This window comes from Papio anubis, chromosome 16 (genome assembly GCF_008728515.1).
Source record: "Papio anubis isolate 15944 chromosome 16, Panubis1.0, whole genome shotgun sequence".
Classification (NCBI taxonomy): Eukaryota; Metazoa; Chordata; class Mammalia; order Primates; family Cercopithecidae; genus Papio; species Papio anubis.
This window is the reverse complement of record NC_044991.1, coordinates 31,212,831-31,233,794: the sequence shown is the minus strand read 5'-3', so window position 1 is coordinate 31,233,794 and position 20,964 is coordinate 31,212,831. Positions and strand designations below refer to the sequence as shown.

Below are 20,964 nucleotides of genomic sequence, written 5' to 3'. Positions count from 1 at the left end.
CAAGAGCAAAACTCTGTTTTTAAAAAAAAAAAAAAAAGTGAATGTGGGCCAAGCACGGTGGCTCACCACACTTGTCTGTAATCCTAGAACTTTGGGAGGCCGAGGCAAGTGGATTACTTGAGGCAAGTGGATACCTTGAGCTCAAGGTCAGCCTAGCCAACATAGTGAAACCTCATCTCTACTAGAAATACAAACATTAGCCAGGCATGGTGGCACACACCTGTAATCCAGCTACTCGGGAGGCTGAGGCACAAGAATCGTTTGAACCTGGGAAGCAGAAGTTGCAGTGAGCCGAGATCGCATCACTACACTCCAGCCTGGGTGAAAGAGTGAGACAAAAAATAAAACACAAAAGTGAATGTGATCATCCATCAGCCATAAAAAGGAAGAAAATTCTGACACATGCTACAACATGAATGAACCTGGACAACATTATGCTAAGTGAAAGAAGACAGACACAAAAGAGGCAAATAATATATGATTTCACTCATAAGAGGTACCTAGAGTAGTCAATTTCTTTTTTTTTTTTTTTTTTTTTGAGACGGAGTCTGGCTCTGTCGCCCAGGCTGGAGTGCAGTGGCCGGATCTCAGCTCACTGCAAGCTCCGCCTCCCGGGTTTACGCCATTCTCCTGCCTCAGTCTCCTGAGTAGCTGGGACTACAGGTGCCCGCCACCTCGCCCGGCTAGTTTTTGGTATTTTTTGGTAGAGACGGGGTTTCACCATGTTAGCCAGGATGGTCTCGATCTCCTGACCTCGTGATCCGCCCGTCTCAGCCTCCCAAAGTGCTGGGATTACAGGCTTGAGCCACTGCGCCCGGCCGAGTAGTCAATTTTGTAAGGCTGGAAAGTAGAATGGCAGTTGCCAGGGACTAGGGGTGAGAAGAATAGGGAGTATTGTCTAATGGGTATAGAGTTTCTGTTTGGAACAACAAAAAAGTTCTGGAAGTGGGTAATGGTGCTCGTTGCATAACATTCTGAATGTTCTTAGCGCCACTGAAATAACTGTATACTTAAAAATGGTTAAAATGGGGCTGGGCATGGTGGCTCATTCCTGTAATCCCAGAACTTTGGGAGGCTAAGACAGAAAGATTGCTTGAAGCCAGGAGTTTGAGACCACCCTGGACAACATAGTGAGACTTCATCTCCACAAAAAAATAGAAAAATCTGCCAGACATAGTGGCATGCACCTATGGTCCTAGCTACTCGGGAGGCTGAGATGGAAGGATCGCTCGAACCCAGGAGGTCAGGGCTGCAGCGAGTTATGATTTGATTGCACCACTGCACTCTAGCCTTGGCAACACAGTGAGACCCTGTCTCTGGAAAAAAAAAAAAAAAAAAGAGACAGAGAGCGAGCGAGCAAGAAAGAGAATCCCAAGCATACATCCCATTAGCTGTCAGAGCAATGATGTCATCACACATCAAACAGTCTCTGGAAATGCTACTTTATGCTTGTGAGAATGAGAGAAAGAGGCAAATGACACCTCGGTATTATTATGAAAACAGTTTTGACCTCACGAAGCCCCTAAAAGGGTCAGGGAACCCCCCCAGAGACCCCTGGGCACACTTAGAGAGCTACTGCTTTGGGTTATGCAAAGCTTGGGAATTAGTGGATTCATGCCCTGCAGAAACCCACGTGTCTCTGCAATACAGATTCTTTCTCTAGATTCAATTTCTTCTTTGTCAGCAAGTCTTAGCCTTGTTTTAAATTATATAAACTGAGCTGTCTCAAATTACTGTGTGAAATTTAGTATGCTGCATAAATTGTTTAGAATTGATTTCTCCTCAACCTGTGCCCACAAAGAACAAGAGGGAGACAGAGTACCAGCAGAAGTACACATGTCCACAGCTACATCACTAAGAAAATCAAAACACTCCCAGCAAAGAAATGTAAGAGAAATTCCAGCCCATCTCGCACTACTCACAGCCCACTAGGATAGGTCTCCACCAGAGCAGTCTGAGACCTATCAGACACGGGCTCCCACACCTGGGGCAGGGGACAACCAGGCCCTGCTGGAGTGCCCAGAAGGTTCCAGCATCCCTGGCAGGCCTGCTCACACCTGGGCAGGAAAGCCTCACTGCACATTCTGCCTTGGAAAGAGCTGGCAGCTGCTTCCCAGTAGGGCTTTCCCACAGGTCATTTCACCCTCCATACGAGTTGCTACTAGGAAAGGAACCATACTTCAAAGCAGCAGCAGCAGAGGGGAGAGGGTTTGAAAGTCAAGGGCTGGCTGGGCTATTTTAACAGGTGACCATGCAGCTCTAGGAGACCAGAGCTGTGGATGCTGGGTTCTGCCCTGGGCCAGCCATCTCTTCTCCAGATGCCCTCAAGAAGGGACAGAAGGCCAGGCGTGGTGGCTCACGCCTGTAATCCCAGCACTTTGGCGGGCTAAGGCGGGTGAATCACCAGAGGTCAGGAGTTCAAGACCAGCCTGGACAGTATGGGAAACCCCATCTCTACTAAAAATACAAAAATTAGACAGGCGTGGTGGTGCACACCTGTAGTCTCAGCTACTTGGGAGGCTGAGGTGGGAAAAATTGCTTGAACCTAGAAGGCAGAGGTTGCAGTGAGCCAAGATCGTGCCACCGCACACCAGTCTGGGTGACAGAGAGAGACTCCATCTCAAAAAAATAAAAAAATAGAAAGAGGACAGAGAGCACTGTTGATAGCAAAATAACTAAAAGACAAAACAGAGGGCATATTGCTCAGTGACCTTCTAAATGGAGCGGTCACCTCTGTCCTGAGACAAGAGAGTGAATAATAAGGGCCTTGAATGGGGCCTCAGAGATGGCCAACATCTGAGCCACCAGGGGCCATAGGGCAAGCCTCTGGCAAGCATCCATCCTGAACAAGTGCTGCCCACAGGGGAAGGGAGCAACGTGTGCTCTGGAAGACACACTGTACTCCAGGGCCCCTAAGGGACTTTGGGACCAAACAGCTTCACGGGATGTGCTGTAACTCCAGAAAGCGACACAGCTGGCGATGGAGGAGCAATCATCAGAATATCAATCTGCCTCAACACAGAGAGCAGACCTGGGAGGGCAGAGCTAGGAAGTGAGGAAAGGCAGGACCTGGCATTCCAAACAGTGCACAGACCAATTCAGAACCAACTGTGATCATATCACAAACTCCCTGCCTTCTCTACAGTGCTTAAATGCCATCTGCCCTTTTATGGGGTCCAAGGGCCACCTCTAGCCTTCCCTCAAAGCCCCACACCCAGGTTCTTGGGGGTCCTGGCTCATCAGTCCCTGCAGCTCTCCCCTGCAGCCCATCTAGCTCCTTCCCTGTCACTGCCACTGCCCCATAGCACCAGCAGGCCAGCAGCAACCTCCCCGCCCCTGTGGCTTCCTGGAACCACGCAGGGAGATTGGCTTGGAAAGAGGCCCCAGAGATCTGTCGCAAGACAAACAGCAGGCTTCAGCTCCTGGCCCGTGCAATCCCACTCAGCCTTGCCAGGCTGCTTCCTCCATCTGTAAAGCATGGAGGTGATCATCCTGCCCTGCCTATCCCTCCTGACTTCCACGGAGGTCATGAGGCCCAAAGGAGAAAATCACTCCAACAATGCTCAGCTGCTGAACTTTCACATACGCCACCCCCTAGGAACAATCCTGGGAGGTCCTCTGAAATGCTCTGAGAGGGACCCATAGGGGCAAAGAGAGGACGGGAGGCAGGAACCATGGCTGGGGGCTCTGTGCAGTTTGACCTGCCACTGCGTCGCAGCAGCGAGGCGCAGTGAAGACTGCTGCTACCTGGAGGCCTGGGTATCCTCTGCACTGGCAGCCACCAAGCTGTAGCACAAAGAATGCCAGCATCTGAACTTCAAGCCACAAGAAGCCCAGGGACCAGCCGGCTCCTCATCCACGAGGGCCCAGAGTTCAAAGGGGAGCAAGACATGCATGGCTCGTGGAAAATGATAGGATTGGAAGTTTCATTAGCAAAATGTGAAGGAGGGCCTGAAGCTGTTCTATGTATTGAAACTCCCATCTAGTCCAGTCAGCTCGCTTCTCAGAGGGGCTGACCCACCTGCTCAGTGTCCCACATCAAGTTGGCAGCAGCAGAATGGGCATCAGAGGCCAGGTTGTGGGCTCTTTCATCCAAATCCCCATCCCTGAAGCCAGCAGAGCCCCTGGCTGGGGCTCTGCGTTCTGACTCCTCAGAGGACCAGGTCCAAACTTTCCAGTTCTGAGCCATTTCCTTCACTGAGACAGTAGCCAGTGGAGCCTCTGGGGGCTCGCTACACAAAGCCCAGGGATACCAGAGCCCCACCACCAGTTTGGCACAAAGCCAAGGATGTACCAACATATTTTACTTTTTTTCCCTACCAGTGGCCAGTTACTAGAATGAAATATTTTAAACCTGCAAACACTCTTGCTGTAGTTTTGAAATATGCCCACAACTTCTTTGATATGGCTCCCTAAATGGCAGTAGCTCCCCAAACACATAACCACCAAACCCATTTCCATACAGCCCCTGGGCCAAGTGGAATCTCTAAGTGAAGGCTCCACCCTCAGTCACTCCTTCTCTGGACCTTGGAGCTCCTGACTCCCCATCACCATTACTGGAGGCAAGTGGTCAGCTCTCCTGTGACAGTGGAGAGGGAGTAGGGTTGCCAAGCGCTAGCGGAGTGCCAGCCACTTTCTCCCACAGCCCAAGGGGTCACAACACTGACACTGGGGAACACCACACAAGAACAAAGGGACAAGGCCTATGCTTCAGCATTTACTTCTCATAAATAACAAGCATTTTCTACCTCCAGGAGATGAAGGGACCATCACCTGCTACCATTTATCTGTAGATGCCGTCCAACCAAAACACTGGCTCAGCTGCTCTGCCCTGTGGCTTCTCCTCAGGCAGATGTTTGGGGAAGAAGGCCCTGTTTAAAATAAGTTATCCTAGAAAAGAAGGGAAGGTCCTAAGAAAAAGGAAGTGATCATATAAGATGAAAGAGGAGAAAGGCAGGTCTGCCAAGCATATCTATTCCATGAGTGCCACTTTCAAGAAAAGAACAGCAACCTGCAATCAGTCTTTATTTCATGGGGGTTCGGGCAGGAGGGGCTACATACTTGGAAGTAAGACCAGGGCAGGAAGGTGGGACAGAACTGGAGTGAGAGTTATCTCGCATCTGATGTAAACATCAGCCAGCAGTTTCATCCAACATTCACACCACATTTTGATCATAGCTACAGGATAGCACAGCCAATTTCTCTAAGAGAAAGAACAGCTGTAGCCAAATCAGATTCCTGAATGCTCATTTTGCATGTGCCAGGCAGTATATCAAGTGCTTAGAATACATTAGTATGAATCCTTAAGACAACTCATTTGCTCCTTCCATGAACACTGCCGTGTACCTCCTAGGGGCCAGGTGCTGTGCAGGACACAAGTGAGAAGAGCAAGAAGAGAAACAAAAGGTGCCTCCACCCCCACGAAGCTCAGATTCTACTAGGGAAGGAGAAGATCTTTGTAACCTTGGGGTAGGCAAAGATTTATTAGACAAACACAGAAAGCATGACCATAACAAGAAAAATTGATAAATCAGACTTCTTCAAAATTAAAAAAGTCTTTGATCAAAAGCTTAGTAAAGATACACAGACCACACTGAGCACAGTAGCTCACACTTGTAATCCCAATACTTTGGAAAGCTGAGACAGGAGGATCACTTGAGCCCAGGAGTTGGAGACCAGCTTGGGCAACATAGGGATCCAGTCTCTACAAAAATTAAAATTAAAAATATTAGCCACATATGATGATGCACACCTGTGGTCCCAGCTACTCAGTGAGGGTGAGGTGGGAGAATCACTTGAGCCAGGGAGGTCAAGGCTGCAGTGAGCTGTGATCCCACCACTGCACTCCAGCCTGGGCAACAGAGACTTTATCTGGAAAAAAAAAAAAAAAAAAAAAAGATGCACAGACCAACAGAACAGAACAGAATACAGGTATCAGAAACAGACCCACACAAATGTAGTCAATGGATTTTGACAAAGGTACAAAGACAATTCAATGCAGAAAGCATAACCTTTCAACAAATGGTACTAGACGACTGGACTCCACATATCAGAAAATGAACCTCATACTTTGGGAGGCAGAGGTGGAAGGATTGCTTGAGCCCAGGAGCTCATGACCAGCCTGAGCAACAAAGCGAGATCTCATCTCTACCAATAAAAACAAAAAACAAAAAATTAGCTGGCTGTGGTGGTACGCATTTGTAGTGCCAACTACATGGGAGGCTGAGGCAGGAGAATCACTTGAGCCCAGGAGGTCAAGGCTTCAGGGAGTTACGATTATATCACTGCACCCCAACCCGGGTGACAGAGCTAAACTGTCTCAAAAGGAAAAAAAAAAAAAAAAACCCTCCTTAATCATCAGGGAAATGTAAGCCAAAACCACAATAGGCTATCACCTCACCCATTAGGATAGCCACTGTCAAAAAAAAACAAAACAAAACAACCCACAAGTGTTGGCAAAGATGTGAAGAAATCAGAACTCTTGCACATCATTGGTAGGAGTGTAAAATGGAACAGTCACTATGGAAGACAACATGGAGTTTCCTTAAAAAATTAAAAATAGAATTACCACATGATCCAGCAATTCCACTTCTGGGTATATACCCCAAATTAATTGAAGGCAAGGTCTCAAAGAGATATTCATATACCCATGCTCATAGCAGAGCTACTGACAGTAACTAAGAGGTGGAAGCAATCCAAGTGCACACTGAATAAGCAACATGCAGTACACACACACGGTGGAACACTACTCAGTCTCAAAAAGAGGCTCTGACACATGCTACAACATGGATGAACCTTGAGGTGAAATAAGCCAAACATAAGAAGACAAATGCTGCATGATTCTACTCATATGGAGTATCTAAAGTAGTCAAACTCTTAGAAACAGGAAGTAGGACGGTGGTTGCCAGGCTGGAGAGAGAGATACAAGGGAGGGTAGTTACTCAATGGGTACGGAGTTTCAGTTTTGCAAGATGAAAACATTCTAGAGATCTGTTGCATAACAAGGTACATACTCTGGCACTACCGAACTGAACACTGAATGAACTGAACACTGAATTGAGTGGTCATGGTGGTATATTTTACTATATTTTATTAAAAAAAAAAACTGGGGTAGCAGTGAGGTCACCTAACTCTGAAAAGCACACATAAAATATGGAGGGATTTTAAAGTCCTAAGGATAATACTACAACTGAACGAAGTAACTCCTGCAAGAAAGCAAGACTAGAAATCTGAGGCATCTAAAAGGAGACTGAGCCTACAGCCCAGTATGGGCAGGTAGCTCTGCCCAGTTCCTCCCTTGTCTAGCAGAGTGGGTCCAAACTTTAGTGTGATCACCACAGGGAGTTACACTCACAAAAAGCACATGTCCTATCATACGGGGTCTTTAAAGAATTTTCAAAGAAACACGTGCAGTCTGAAAGCTTCATTTCCTGCGCTTATTTCAAAACTTAAATTGAGCACAAGATTTAACACAGCAAAAACTCTATCCAAAAAGTGGGGTTACAGGTAAGGTTAATGGAGCTATTGTGTGCCAAGTGCTGATCAGGGTGCCTGATGCTCAGAAACGGGGATGGGGTGGGGCTGATAATGATGACAACATCAACTAAGAACCAAGGCAGGGACTGCAGGAACAGGCTGCGGGGAAGTGTCAGCTTTCTGGGGGCATCTGCGTGGACACAGCAGGGGTGGGCACTGAGGAGTCAGGGCTGTGGCACCTGTAGCCTGCTGAAGCAATGGGAAGAAGACAAGAAAAGCAGGGTGGGGAGGTTCACATTGAAAAGGTGGGAGGACTGCCGGGCGCGGTGGCTCAAGCCTGTAATCCCAGCACTTTGGGAGGCCGAGACGGGCAGATCACAAGGTCAGGAGATCGAGACCATCCTGGCTAACACGGTGAAACCCGATCTCTACTAAAATACAAAAAACTAGCCAGGCGAGGTGGGGCGCCTGTAGTCCTTCTCGGGAGGCTGAGGCAGGAAGAATGGCATAAACCGGGAGAGCTTGCAGTGAGCTGAGATCCGACCCTTTGTACTCAACCTGGGCGACAGAGACTCCGTCTCAAAAAAAAAAAAAAAAGAAAGATTGGAGAGCCTTACGACAAATACCTAATGCATGCGGGGCTTAAAACCTAGATGATAGGTGCAGCAAACCACCATGGCACATGTATACCTATGTAACAAACCAGCACGTTCTGCACATGTATCCCAGAACTTAAAGCAAAATAAAATTAAATTTGAAAAAAAAGAAAGAAAGCAAAGAAGGAGAAAGACAAGGAGTCGATGGAAAACGAGCCGAAGACTTCTCTTGAAGCTGTGCAATACCACAGCATGAGCTCTATGCAGCCCAGGTTTCAAATACCCACTCCCTGACTCTAAAAGCTGTGTGACGTTAGCTAAGTCACTTAGTCTCCCGAGCTCTGTTTCTTCATCTGTAAAATGAGGTTAATATGAGTACCTACTTCCTATAAAAAGGCATCATCACATCTCATGCTGCAATTGTAAAGCAGAAATATGCAACAGCATTAAGCTAGAATTTCATTAAATTTTTTGTTGGTTCTAAGCATTTTAGATCTATTTTTTCTGTTAAGTAATATCCGTTTTATATTCAGTTATACGAAACTTTTTCCCTTTAAAATACCTTTTCCTCATCTTTTACTTTCATGAGTGTTTATTAAGAAGTAATACAACCACATGGTTGAAAATCCACAAAGTCCATCCATACAAAAGAAGGCGACTCTCTAATAAGCCTCCCAAGCTTCTGGGAACGTACAGATCGCTTTGAATGCAATTACTGTATGGTGAGATCACAGAGGGTGGTCACCAGCTGGCCTGAATTGATCACCCAAGCCCAAAGAGACATCACAGCACCACTGTCCACACAAGATGCTGGTGCAGTCAGAACTGTGAACACTAGCGATGCTCAACCCGGTGAAAAGGTGCCTGGTTCTTAGGCAGGAGGCCCCAGGTGGCGGCGCTCCACTTAGCTCCCTCTGCCATACAGCTCTTTCATCAGCTTTTGGAATCATGGTGCAGGAGGCAAAGCACGTGGCTCAGGACAGCAGTCCTGAGTTTCCTGTTCTTGCTTCTACTTAAAAGCTAAGTGATGCCACCAGGCAAGCTAATTAACCTCTCTGGGCCTCAGCATCCTAATCTCCAAAACGGACCTACCACCTACCCCACTCATCACCCCTCCACAATGAGTCTGTCAGGTAAAGGGTGTGCACAACTACACCCAAACTCCCAGGCCAACCTCAGGCCCTGTTTCAGACAGCTCCCCCATACCACTGCATGCCCAAAGACTATCAGAGCACAGACCCAAGCGATCAGACGGACAGGAAACACAAAAGGTGATGGCTGGGGGAACTGAGACCCTATTATACCAACAAGCTCACAATGTCAGCACTTGGGCCCAAATAGCCCTTGAACATCTAAACCCCCACTTTCTTTTTTTTTTTTTTTTTGGTCTCCAGGAAGAAACTGAAACTGAAAAAGTGATTTGCCAAGAGTTTTGACAAAAGTGCGTCAACCAAGGCTCAGGACTCTCAGAAATGAAAAATAATTATTTTAAAAATATCCAATTATTGGCCAAGCATGATGGCTCATGCCTGTTATCCCAGCACTTTCAGAGGCTGAGGCAGGTGGATCACCTGAGGTCAGGAGTTCAAGACCAGCCTGGCCATGATGGCAAAACACCATCTCCACTAAAAATACAATAATTAGCCGGGCGTGGTGGCTTGCACCTATAGTCCCACCTACCGGGGAGGCTGGGGCAGGAGAACCACTTGAACCCCGGGGGCAGAGGTTACAGTGAGCCAAGGTCATACCACTGCACTCCAGCCCAGGTGACACAGCGGGACTCCATCTCAAAAAAAAAAAAAAAAAAGAAAAGAAAAGAAAAAAAGAAAGGAAAAAAATTTACCTAGGAAAATAATAAAACCTGTTCAAAATTGAGATGCTTCCTTACCAATTAGTGTAATGAAAGAGGGGCTTGTTATAATACTGAGGTTACAGTAAATACCACTCTCAATATTATTTAATAAACACAGTTTCAAACCAAAACAGGTTTTTTTTTGGGTTTGGTTTTGGTTTTGGTTTTTGAGGCAGGTCTTGCTCTGTTGTCCAGGCTGGAGTACAAAGGCATGATCTCGGCTCACTGCAACTTCTGCTCACTGGGCTCAAATGATCCTCCCACCTCAGTCCCCTCCAAGTAGCTAGGAGTACAGGCGTGCGCCACCATACCCAGCTAATTTTTCTATTTTTTGCAGAGATGCCATATTGCCCAGGCTGGTTTTGAACTTCTAGGTTCAAGCAATCCACCCACCTCAACCTCCCAAAGTGTTGGAAATTTCAGGTGTGAACCACCCTGCCCTGCCACAACACAGTTTTGAACCTAATTGTGTAAGAGAATTAATCCAAGTGGCTTTTGAACCCAAGACTCTTGAGTATACACCATCAGTCTGAAAACACAAAGAGCTAAAAAAAAAAGAAAAAAAAATTAAACTCTACTTAGTAGGTCTGCTGTTACTAGTGGTGTGAATGCAGCACTTCTGAAACGATTCTGTGTGCAGTGTAAGACTAAGCAAATGAGTAAACCTACTGATGCTGTTGGGAGCCAGGGTTTTCACTGTAGAAAAAAAGAGAAACAGGCCGGGCGCGGTGGCTCAAGCCTGTAATCCCAGCACTTTGGGAGGCCGAGACGGGCGGATCACAAGGTCAGGAGATTGAGACCATCCTGGCTAACATGGTGAAACCCCGTCTCTACTAAAAAGACAAAAAAAGGAGACAAAAAAAAAAAAAAAAGAAAAAGAAAAAAAGAGAAACAAACATGAAACAGAGAAAGTAAGACCCTGTAATGCTGGATTGGAACTAAAGAAACAGTATGGGCCAGGCACAGTGGCTCATACCTGTAATCCCAGCACTTTGGGAGGCCGAGGCAGGCGTATCATGAGGTCAAGAGATCGAGACCATCCTGGCCAACATGGTGAAACCCCATCTCTACTAAAAATACAAAAATTAGCTGGTCGTGGTGGCACATGCGTGTAGTTCCAGCTACTAGGGAGGCTGAGCGGGGAGAACTGCTTGAACCTGGGAGGCGGAGGTTGCAGTGAGCCAAGATCACGCCACTGCACTCCAGCCTGGCAACAGAGCGAGACTCCGTCTCAAAAAAAAAAAAAAAAAACCCAGTATGAACTTACCCAGGCACAGACACATGCACGCACACACACATGCACACACAGAGACAGACACATGCACGTAGAGACATACCTCTTGGGCTAGACTGAAAAGATGGAGTTGCAGCATACTCTAGTAGCTAGCAATAAACACACCTACCACCAAAATCCTGCTTTCTAAATACTATCTCCCACCAAAAGGAACCAGTGCTCTGTGGAAAAATGCCCTGTTCCAGTCTGGGGCAGGTAAGGTGCAAGATGAGCCTGGCAATAAGGAATGTTCCAATTGATGAACACATGTCAGAAGGCAACATTCCCATCCTGAAGGGGCCAGGTGAAGGGGTTTCCACTTGCCAACTCAATTATAATATGAGCCCCAATGTGAACTATGACAATAACAGGTTATAACACACTAAATAAAAAGAAGACTCCATGAGTCTATACAGAGAGTAAATAAAAAGGAATTCTGCAGGAGAAGGCTCTATTTTATAGAATACCAATAAAAGTAGAAAGAATAAGATAAAATCACCATTTAGCAACAATCATTATGGTAACCGATTCAGGCAGGAATTATCAACGGATGCTTAAAACCACCTGACAAAGCTATCTACCTCCCACAGAGTCCTTGGCCAATCACAATGGGGAAAAAGCACCTTTACAGCAGAGAAACCCTGTAGACAGCACTTGACCAAGTGGTCAAAGTGAACATCACCATTCCTGGGACAAGTTAGCAGCAGGCACCTCCTGATGGGATACACTGAGGACTGAATGTCCTGCAGTGTTGCTCCTCCCAAAATTGAGCGGACTCAATCTTACCACAAGGAAACAACCTGATAAACCTCACGTGAGGAATATATTCTATAAGCACTGGCCTGTACTCTTAAAAATATCCATGTTGGTTGGGTGTGGTGACTCACACCTGTAATCCCAGCACTTTGGGAGGCCATGGTAGGCAGATCACCTGAGGTCAGGAGTTTGAGACCAGCCTGGCCAACATGGCAAAATCCCATCTCTACTTAAAATACAAAAATTAGCCAGGCATGGCGGCAGATGCCTGTCATCCCAGCTACTTGGGAGGCCAAGGCAGGATAATCACTTGAACCCAGGAAGTGGAGGTTGCAGTGAGCTGAGATCACGCCACTGCACTCCAGCCTGGGCAACAAGAGCAAGATTCCGTTTGGATAAAAAAAAAAGAATGAGTTAGACAACCCTGCCCCAATCCATTCCCACCTCTCCTCTCCATCTTTTGTTACAAAAAAAAAAGAATGAGGTTATATATGTACTGATCTACAAAGATCTGAAAACAAATGAAAAAAATTAAATAAAAAACATAATTCCATTTATGTAAAATATCCCATGTATGAATGTTACCAAATGTGAAAAAATATCAACTTTATTTTTTCTAGATTGTGCAGACAAGATCTTCTACACCCTTGGGCTCTCTCCATGCCCCATGGCTTACCATGCTGGTCTAGCAGGCATCCTTCACAAATAGGGTAGATGGGGAAATCCTAAGAGCTGCTCCTACTGTCAGGAGTGGCCAAGAAACCTCCAAGAGCTGCAGCAAAGGCCTGCCATGGGCCCCAACAAGCCTCTAGCTCTTCCGGGTCCTCTTATTCTAAGACCATAGACAGAGCTCTGTAGGTAAACTAATCTACCTGGAGGCCCTAAGCAGCAGCCAGGGGCACCGGAGAGACCTCTGCATCAGCAGACCTAGTTTCAGTGGAGCACCCGGCCAGGTCCTATGGTCAGTCTCCTGCTGACCACCCCTGTGCTGACCTTCTGGGTCCCTCTGCTGTGACTCCTGCCCCTCATCCAGTGCCCTGGCCAGCCAAAAACAATCGTCTCCACAACTATGAACTCCTAAGGAAGGTTTCCCAGAAAATGAGACTTCCCAGGCAAGGAAGAGGGCAGGGTCTACCTGGGGGACCCTCAGTCCAGCATACTCACCAGAGTACTGTCCTCAGTACTGTCCTGTCTAACAGGTAGCAGCCAACAGCTGAAGGATGACAGACTAACCAAGGAAGACAAGCTAACCAAACTGATAGCTGTCTGCCATTTTGCCAGAGGTCAGCCAGAAGTCAGCCTACAGGGAGGGACCTGTAGGGGACAAGGGCACTGAGAACAATGACCAGCCCAGAGTGACTGAAGCAACAGCTACCCCAGGCAGAGGAGGGGAGAAGGCCAAGAGGCAAGCATGTACAGCCCATGCACCCAGCCAGCTCTTGACCAGAAACAAGCCCTGCATTGTGCAAACGACCCAGGGAAGGTCTGGCCACATCCTCACACAGGGCAGTCCAGTTCTCAAAGCTAGGTGCCAGCAAGTCCATCAGAGAGGCAGTGCTCCCTCTGCACTGGCTTCCTGGGGTCCCTCCCTCTGGGGGGCCCCTCAACCCTCCACCCCAGGCTGGGCAGCTGGTGAGCTTCAGTGAGGATCCACATTAATGAGAAGCCACACTTGCTCTCACCTCTCAGCTCAGCTCCCATCACAGGAGCAAGCTCCCACCAGGGTGGGGCCCAGGCCAGCTGGCTCCACAGCCATGTCCCCTACCCCCCATCCCATCCTCCCAAGGCGTTTTTGCAGGACTGCCACAAGGCTCTCATCCTCCTCGCCACCCCCACCAGAGGCAGCTGCAAGGCCTGCTGGCTAAACTAGCTGTTGCTCTTTATGTCAAAATATAAATAGGCATTTGTGCATTTGTTCAATAACTGATTTCTGAGTGCCCACTCTGTGCCTGACCAGGCCCAGGTGACACAGCATGAATGTGACAAAGAGCAAAACGTGTATGAACAATCCTCGCCCTGTCCAAAGCACCATGGCTGTTTCGGGGGCTCTCAGAGAGTCATACGCAGTCCCTCTGATCCCATCAGAACAGCAAAGCGCACTCTCTGTGCGCAGACACTCCTCAGAGCCACTGCGCTCTGCCACCTCCTGAGGGAGCCCTCTCCCGACCAATATGCCCTGTGCACACACAACCTCACATTTCACATTTCAGGTCAGGGTTCCTGAAGTCTCTCTGTGATTAATACTAACATTTTGCCTGATGAAGAGTTTGCTTTACATCAGACACTTTTTAGAATTTTATGCTTACCCATTTTAATCCTCACAACATCTCCATGAAGTTCTGTTATGATGTCCATGTTCCAAATGAGGAAACTGAAGCAGAAGTCACAGAGTGAGCAGCAGAGCAGACTGAGCCTAGGCAGTGTGGCTCTAGAGCCCATGCTCTTTTTTTTTTTTGAGACAGAGTCTCACTGTGTCGCCCAGGCTGGAGTGCAGTGGTTGGATCTCAGCTCACTGCAAGCTCCGCCTCCCGGGTTCACGCCATTCTCCTGTCTCAGCCTCCGGAGTAGCTGGGACTACAGGCGCCCGCCATCTCGCCCGGCTAGTTTTTTGTATTTTTTAGTAGAGACGGGGTTTCACCGTGTTAGCCAGGATGGTCTCGATCTCCTGACCTCGTGATCCGCCCGTCTCGGCCTCCCAAAGTGCTGGGATTACAGGCTTGAGCCACCGCGCCCAGCCGAGCCCATGCTCTTAAGCCACCATACCCAACTGCTGCCACGGACCGGGAGGAGAAGGCTTGATCTAATCCCAGCTGCTACTTTTACAGACAGCTCATCTGAGGTCAAACCAGACCTGAGCTTCCCTACCTCCCAAGTGGATGCCCAGAAGGTCCAGGACATCTGGGTCCACAGGCCATTCACCCTTCAACCTAGACTTACCCTGCCAAGCCCACCATGTCCACACTGACAGGACACACAGCTTGAAATGGCAGGATGAGATGGAATGGCTTTGACTAAAGCTCCCAGGACAACTGGTAAATCATGCCAGAAACACAAATACAGTTGGTACACAGTTTTCACATAATAACCATACCCAAGCCCATGCATCACGCTGCTCAATGAACTGTTGGCCCAAAACTGGTCTCTCTGGATTACCAAGCCCACTCTGCAGACTGGCAGGGAAAGAAAGGAAAGAGGACGGTCACCAAACCTCAGCACCCAAACATAACAGCACATGTGATAAGGGAAAATCTAGCAGCACACCAAGGAAAAGACATCTAATCAGTCATGAGCTTTCTACGGGGTCCTTAATGTTGTCACTGATGCATTCCACTTAAGAGTCAAGAAACTACTAAACGCCAGTCGGGTCCTTCCTTATGCCAACAACCAAGAGAAGCAGAGGAACTCCCTGCCCGTCAAAGGCTCAGGTCCAGCAGAGGAGAGTCAACAACCAGATCACCTGCCATCAGTGTTGAGAGGATGCATGCACTACTAGATCACCTGTCATCATTGCTGAGAGGACATGCACACGACCGGATCACCTGCCACTACTGCTAAGAGGAAACATGCATAATGAGATCACCTCCCATCACTGAGATCACCTTCCATCACTGAGATCACCTCCCATCACTGCTAAGAGGACACTTGCACAACCAGATCACCTCCCACCATGGCTAAGAGGACACGTGCACAGCTAGATCACCTGCCCTCACTGCTAAGAGGACACACATAGATCAATCACCTCCCATTACTCCTAAGAGGATCTGTGCGTAACAAGATTACCTGCCGTCACTACTAGAAGGACACTTGCACAAACAAATCACTGGCCACCACTGCTAAGAGGATATAATCACTCAGCACTCTGGGAAGTATCTGGGAAGGAAGGGGTGGGAAAAGTGCCCATAAGCTAGCTTAACAGAGCCTAACAGAGCACAAATGTTCCACAACAGCAATCTTCATTCCCGAACCTAGAACCGCCAACTAAAATAATAACCCTGACATGCAGTGATGCCAGCTTGCCACCTGGGCCAACCTGGGCTTTAACCACAGGGCTTCGTGCACCCACGAGACCTTCCCACGTGACACAGGGCTTGGCACATAGCAGGTGTTAGGGAGAACAATGGGGAGGGGCTAAGTGGGAGCAGCCTCTACTCTCTGCAATGGCTAACATGTACAAGGATAAAGGGCCATGGCGCATGCAACTTACTCTCAAATGGTTCACAAAAAAGCAACGTGTGTGAATGTACGATATGCATATACACACAGAGGACGGGGGATAAAGCAAATAAGGTAAAACGCCAACAGTAGGGAAGCCTCAGCAAAGAATATGCAGGTGTTCTCTGCACTCATTTTATTCTTGCAAATTTTCTGTGAGTTTGAAATTATTTCCAAGTAAAAGGTTTCTTTTTGTCAAGAAAAGAAAGGAAAATTCATTAGCTAGTAAAGCTAGAAAGTATATTACACCACTTTCCAACTAAAAAAAAATGAACCTGTTAACCCAAAAGCCAAATCTACCAGTGGACAAACTCTACAAAGTGTCACAGTACCAGGCTATAGAGGAAAGCACTCCAAACTCAGGAGGTTTTGGCAAGGCCAGGTGCAAGCTCACCTCTCCAGCTACTTCTAAGCCTCGGTCACTTTTTCTTGTGATGAAAATATGCACTCTCTCCCTATTCACCAAACCCTTGTGCTACGTCACACGATAGAAAACTCTGGACTCCAGCCCGGGTGAGGTGGTTCACACCTGCAATCCCGTAACTTTGGGAGGCCAAAGCAGGTAGATCACTTGAGCCCAGGAATTTCAGGAAAGCCTACATGGCCAACATGGTGACACCCCGTTTCTACTAAAAATATAAAGTTAGCCCGGCATGGTGGTGTACGCCATAATGTTACTCTGGAGGCTGACACAGGAGAGTTACTGGAACCCAGGAGGCAGAGGTTACAGTGAGCTGAGATCCCGCAACTGCACTCTAGCCTGGGTGACAGACAGAAACTCCGTCTCAAAAAAAACAACTCTGGACTCCAGAGCCAAGGTGCTGTGTTCACTTCACAGCTCCCTGAGATTTTATCAGCTCAGCACAGCTGCCTACTGAAAGCAAAAGGGCAAGAACCCTAAGCTAGCAGCCAGCTCCACCTGGGTCTGAACCCTCGCTCTGCTGCTCACCAGCTGTGTGACCTTAGACAAGTCATTTGCCTCTCCCAGCTAGCTGTACCAGCAATAGAAGGAAGACGATCTTCTCATCCTATACCTCACCAAGGGGCCTGGCTGAGCACAAGCCCTGTACAGGACCAGCAACCAGCAGGAAGGGACCAGGGTGCACCAGTACTCAGAAGGCAATTTTTTCTCAGCTATATATGGTAGGTTCAACCTGGATAGAGCTGTGGCTTGTGATACAATTTTGTTTCACAATTCAAGCTAGAAAGAAAAACAGTTTTAGAATCAGCAATCAATGCTGCCTTCTCTATACAGATGGAGAAAGGGCCAATGAGACATTATCAGTGTTCCCCAAATCCCCCACCGTCTTGCTGTCAGTTACCTTAGCAGTAGTCTCCAACCCTTCTTCCTCATCACACCCCCAGTGATCATAACACACATCATCAGTGGTCACATGGCCAAACACAGAAGGGATTTGGGGGAGTGGGTGGTTCTGTCCCTCAGACTGGAGTATCCACATGGAAAAAGATTCTGCACCCTCACCTAGAGGACCCCAGGACCTATCAGGGGACAGATAGGTCCCCTGTGGCTCCACCTGGGGTTAAGGAAGCTGTTCAGAGCATAATGTGAGGTACTCCTGTGGCTGGGCTGGAGACACAGTTGGAGTGCACAAGCCCCAGTCGGGGTGCACAATGAGGGGAAGGCCAGACTCCTACAATGAAATCTCATCTCAGCCACTTAGCTTCACAAGCGCTCTGGATTTCAGCTTCCCCATCTTTAAATGAGACTAAAAATAGCATCCAGCAGGGACCTCTTGAGAGTTAATACACATTAGTGCTTAGAACAGTGTCCGGCACATGACACATCTTAAATCAAGTTCAAATATGCATTTAAAAGAAAATTGCTGGGCATGGTACCTTAGACCTGTAATTCCAGCACTTTGGGAGGCCAAGGTGGGTGGATCACCAGAGGTCAGAAGTTCCAGACCAGCCTGGCCAACATGGCAAAACCCCATCTCTACTAAAAATACAAAAATTAGCTGGGCGTGGAGGTGTGTGCCTATAATCCCAGCTAATCGAGAGGCTGACGCAGGAGAATCGCTTGAACCAAGGAGGTGGAGGTTGCAGTGGGCCAAGATCACGCTACTGCACTCCAGCCTGGGCAGCAGAGCAGGACTCTGTCTCAAAAAAAAAAAAAAAAAAAATTGGTGAAAGGTCAAGTACAGCAAGCACTTGCTGCCCCATAACTCCATGAAAGGCCTTCCACCCTGCCCTGTACCAGAGAGGAGACCCAAGTGGCTTGGCCTCATCTTCAGGGAACCTACCAGGCAGGAGTCAGAAAACACACTCCTGAGAAGTGGGCTTTGACTGGTACCTTCCACATACCCAAGTATGCTTTTAAGGCCGGGATCCCCACAGAAAGAACGCCGACTAAGACCAGAGAAGCCCCAGCCTCTTGAAAGCACCAGCTAGGCAGATCCTTGCAGCACTCTCAGGAAGGACATAGGGTGAATGTGTGAAGAGGCACACGCGGGCATACAAGGAACACATCAGGCCCAGAGGCCCGCCCTCACTGCCCAGCCAAAGCCAGGGAGCCAACTGCAGCTCCCAGGTTCTGCACAGCAACTCAAGACGCCTCCAGGGGTAGCTGCAATGTTCTCATCTGGAGAGTCATGGAATCGAAAAGAATGTTTGTTCCCTCTACCAGAGCTACCCCACCCATGCCCTACTGAGACCTCAGTCTCAGTGTGAGGTCTCCTATGACACCCCCCTGCTTTACCTCCCGGGTTCACGCCATTCTCCTGCCTCAGCCTCCCCAGCAGCTGGGACTATAGGTGCCTGCCACCACGCCCGGTTAATTTTTTGTATTTTTAGTAGAGACGGGGTTTCACCGTGTTAGCCAGGATGGTCTTGATCCCCTGACCTCGTGATCCACCCGCCTCGGCCTCCCAAAGTGCTGGGATTACAGGCGTGAGCCACCGCGCCCGGCCCTGGCTTCTGTTCTTACCAAGGCCACCCCACTACCAGTCATCCCGCTGCCCAGAGAGCAGCCAAAAGCAGTGAGCAACTAGCTCTGCATGGGGAGACCAGAGAAGCATCACTGAATCTGTCCAGGTTGAGCATGGGTCAGGGCCTTGGCCACCAGGTAGGCACCAGGGAGGAGGCAGACATTCCATACAGATGACACAAGCGCAGAGCCAAGAGGTGCGGTGTATCTGGGCTGGGAGCCTGGCTAGGACAGAGGAGAGGGCCACACACCCCGTGCTCCCACACCCAGGTCATCAGAGAAGACGGCCCTGGCACTTCTGCCTTCATGGGACCTTTCCTCCACTAAGAAATACTAAGAGTCATGCTTTTTCACTGTATTGGCATAAAGAAAACTGTATTAATATACATAAGAAAACATTTTCTTTGACCAGAAGTTGTTTCTTTCTGCTGACTTAAAAAATGAAATAAAATAACATTCGCAGTTCACTAAAAGTACCGTGGGCCAGTGATATCAGAATTCCTGTGCCTGATGGATACATCGGTCCTGTATTTAGGGGGTTTGATTTTCTGGGGCAGTTCAAGGGAAGGAGAGGTACACTGAAATAGGTAGAAAAGGGTCTCCTAGGAGGTTGCCCGGGTTCTGATTCCCCACCACAGACTTAAGAACACACTAGCTCCTAGGGGAGTTCCAAAGCCTGGACTCATTCATCACATACACGCAGCACGCCTAAGGGCCCCGCACAGTGGCGAGGTCTCCGCTCGCGGGACGCTGGCGCCGGCCACACAACGCTAGGCTGACTCCTGGTGCCTCCTCTGGACCGGGTGTGAGCTGACGACTTCTTCAGTGCAACGCCTCACTGAATGACAGTCTGCCACAGCCACCAATGTCCAGGCGAGGAGTTTCCAGGACTGAGAGGCTGCCACTAGGCCACTGCTGGGAGGACTTCTGCGAAACCAGGTGCCCCCGAGAGCCGCTGTCCCCAGCCCGACTCCGACACTGGGCTGGCGGGAGGGCGCGCCCGTGGCGTAGCTCCTGGCCGCCGCCGCTCCCAGGAAGGGCCCAGAGGAACATCCCGGACAGCACAGCTGCACGAAGTCCGAGGCGCCGCGAGCCCAGGTAAGCTCCAGCAGGCGTCCGCAGAGAGTGCCAGGCGGCCCGCGAGCCAGGCCCCGCCCGCCCCTGCCCCAGGCGCGGCCCCTGCAGAAGGGCGCCGCGGGTGAAAGGAGGTCCTGGGGCGACCCCGGCCCCGCTCGCCGCCCCGCCCCCACACCGCCCCCATCGCGCGGCGCACCTGGCCGCAGCGGCTCGGTGACAGTGAGCACGAGCAGGAAGAGCAGTAGGAAGGCGCCGCTGTCTGCCTTGGGCACCATTTATCCTCCGTTCATCGTCCCCGGGGCGGCTGCGTGACCCCGCTGGGAGGCCGGACCGGGCCGGACTGAGGGTCAGGGGACCGTGCCAAGAGGAGGGTCAGGCGGGGCTGGACCTGGGCGAGGCGCGGAGAGGCGGCGGGAAAGAGCTTCGGCTGGGCCGCGGGCTGGCGCGCACTCTCGGCAGCAGCCTCAGGTTCCGACTCCAGCTCCGCGCAAGATGGCTGCCGTCCTGCTCGGCTCCGCGCCGCGCCGCCCCGCCTCCCGCCCGCGACGCCGGCGCGGGCCAATGAACGCCAAGGCAGGGGGCGGGGCCAGAGCCACAGACCTTCCCCCCGAAGGGGGTGAGGCCTAAGGTCACGACGGCGGTGGGCGGGGACCTAAGGGCGGTGACTGAGGGGCGGGCTCTAAGGGAAGGGCGGGACCATACGGAGTGAGGCGTGCCATTGGTTAAGCAGAGAGGCAGGGCCGGGGCCGGGGCCTGAGCGACGCCGCCTGGGAAG

General features: G+C 49.5%; 1 protein-coding gene across 9 annotated transcripts in view; it reads right to left on the bottom strand.

The window, feature by feature from the left end:
• Window positions 1-20,778, bottom strand: part of DGCR2 (DiGeorge syndrome critical region gene 2) — an 81,839-nt gene extending 61,061 nt beyond the window's left edge. For all 9 annotated transcript variants that reach the window (XR_002515299.2, XR_004178859.1, XR_004178860.1 and 6 more), the window contains exon 1: window positions 20,386-20,778. Coding sequence is in view for 6 of the 9 variants with exons in the window: in XM_017945125.3 (XP_017800614.1) it covers window positions 20,386-20,464 (79 nt within the window). In the remaining 3 variants the exon portion in view is untranslated. The remainder of the gene's footprint in view (window positions 1-20,385) is intronic.
• Between the last annotated feature and the right edge of the window lie 186 nt (window positions 20,779-20,964).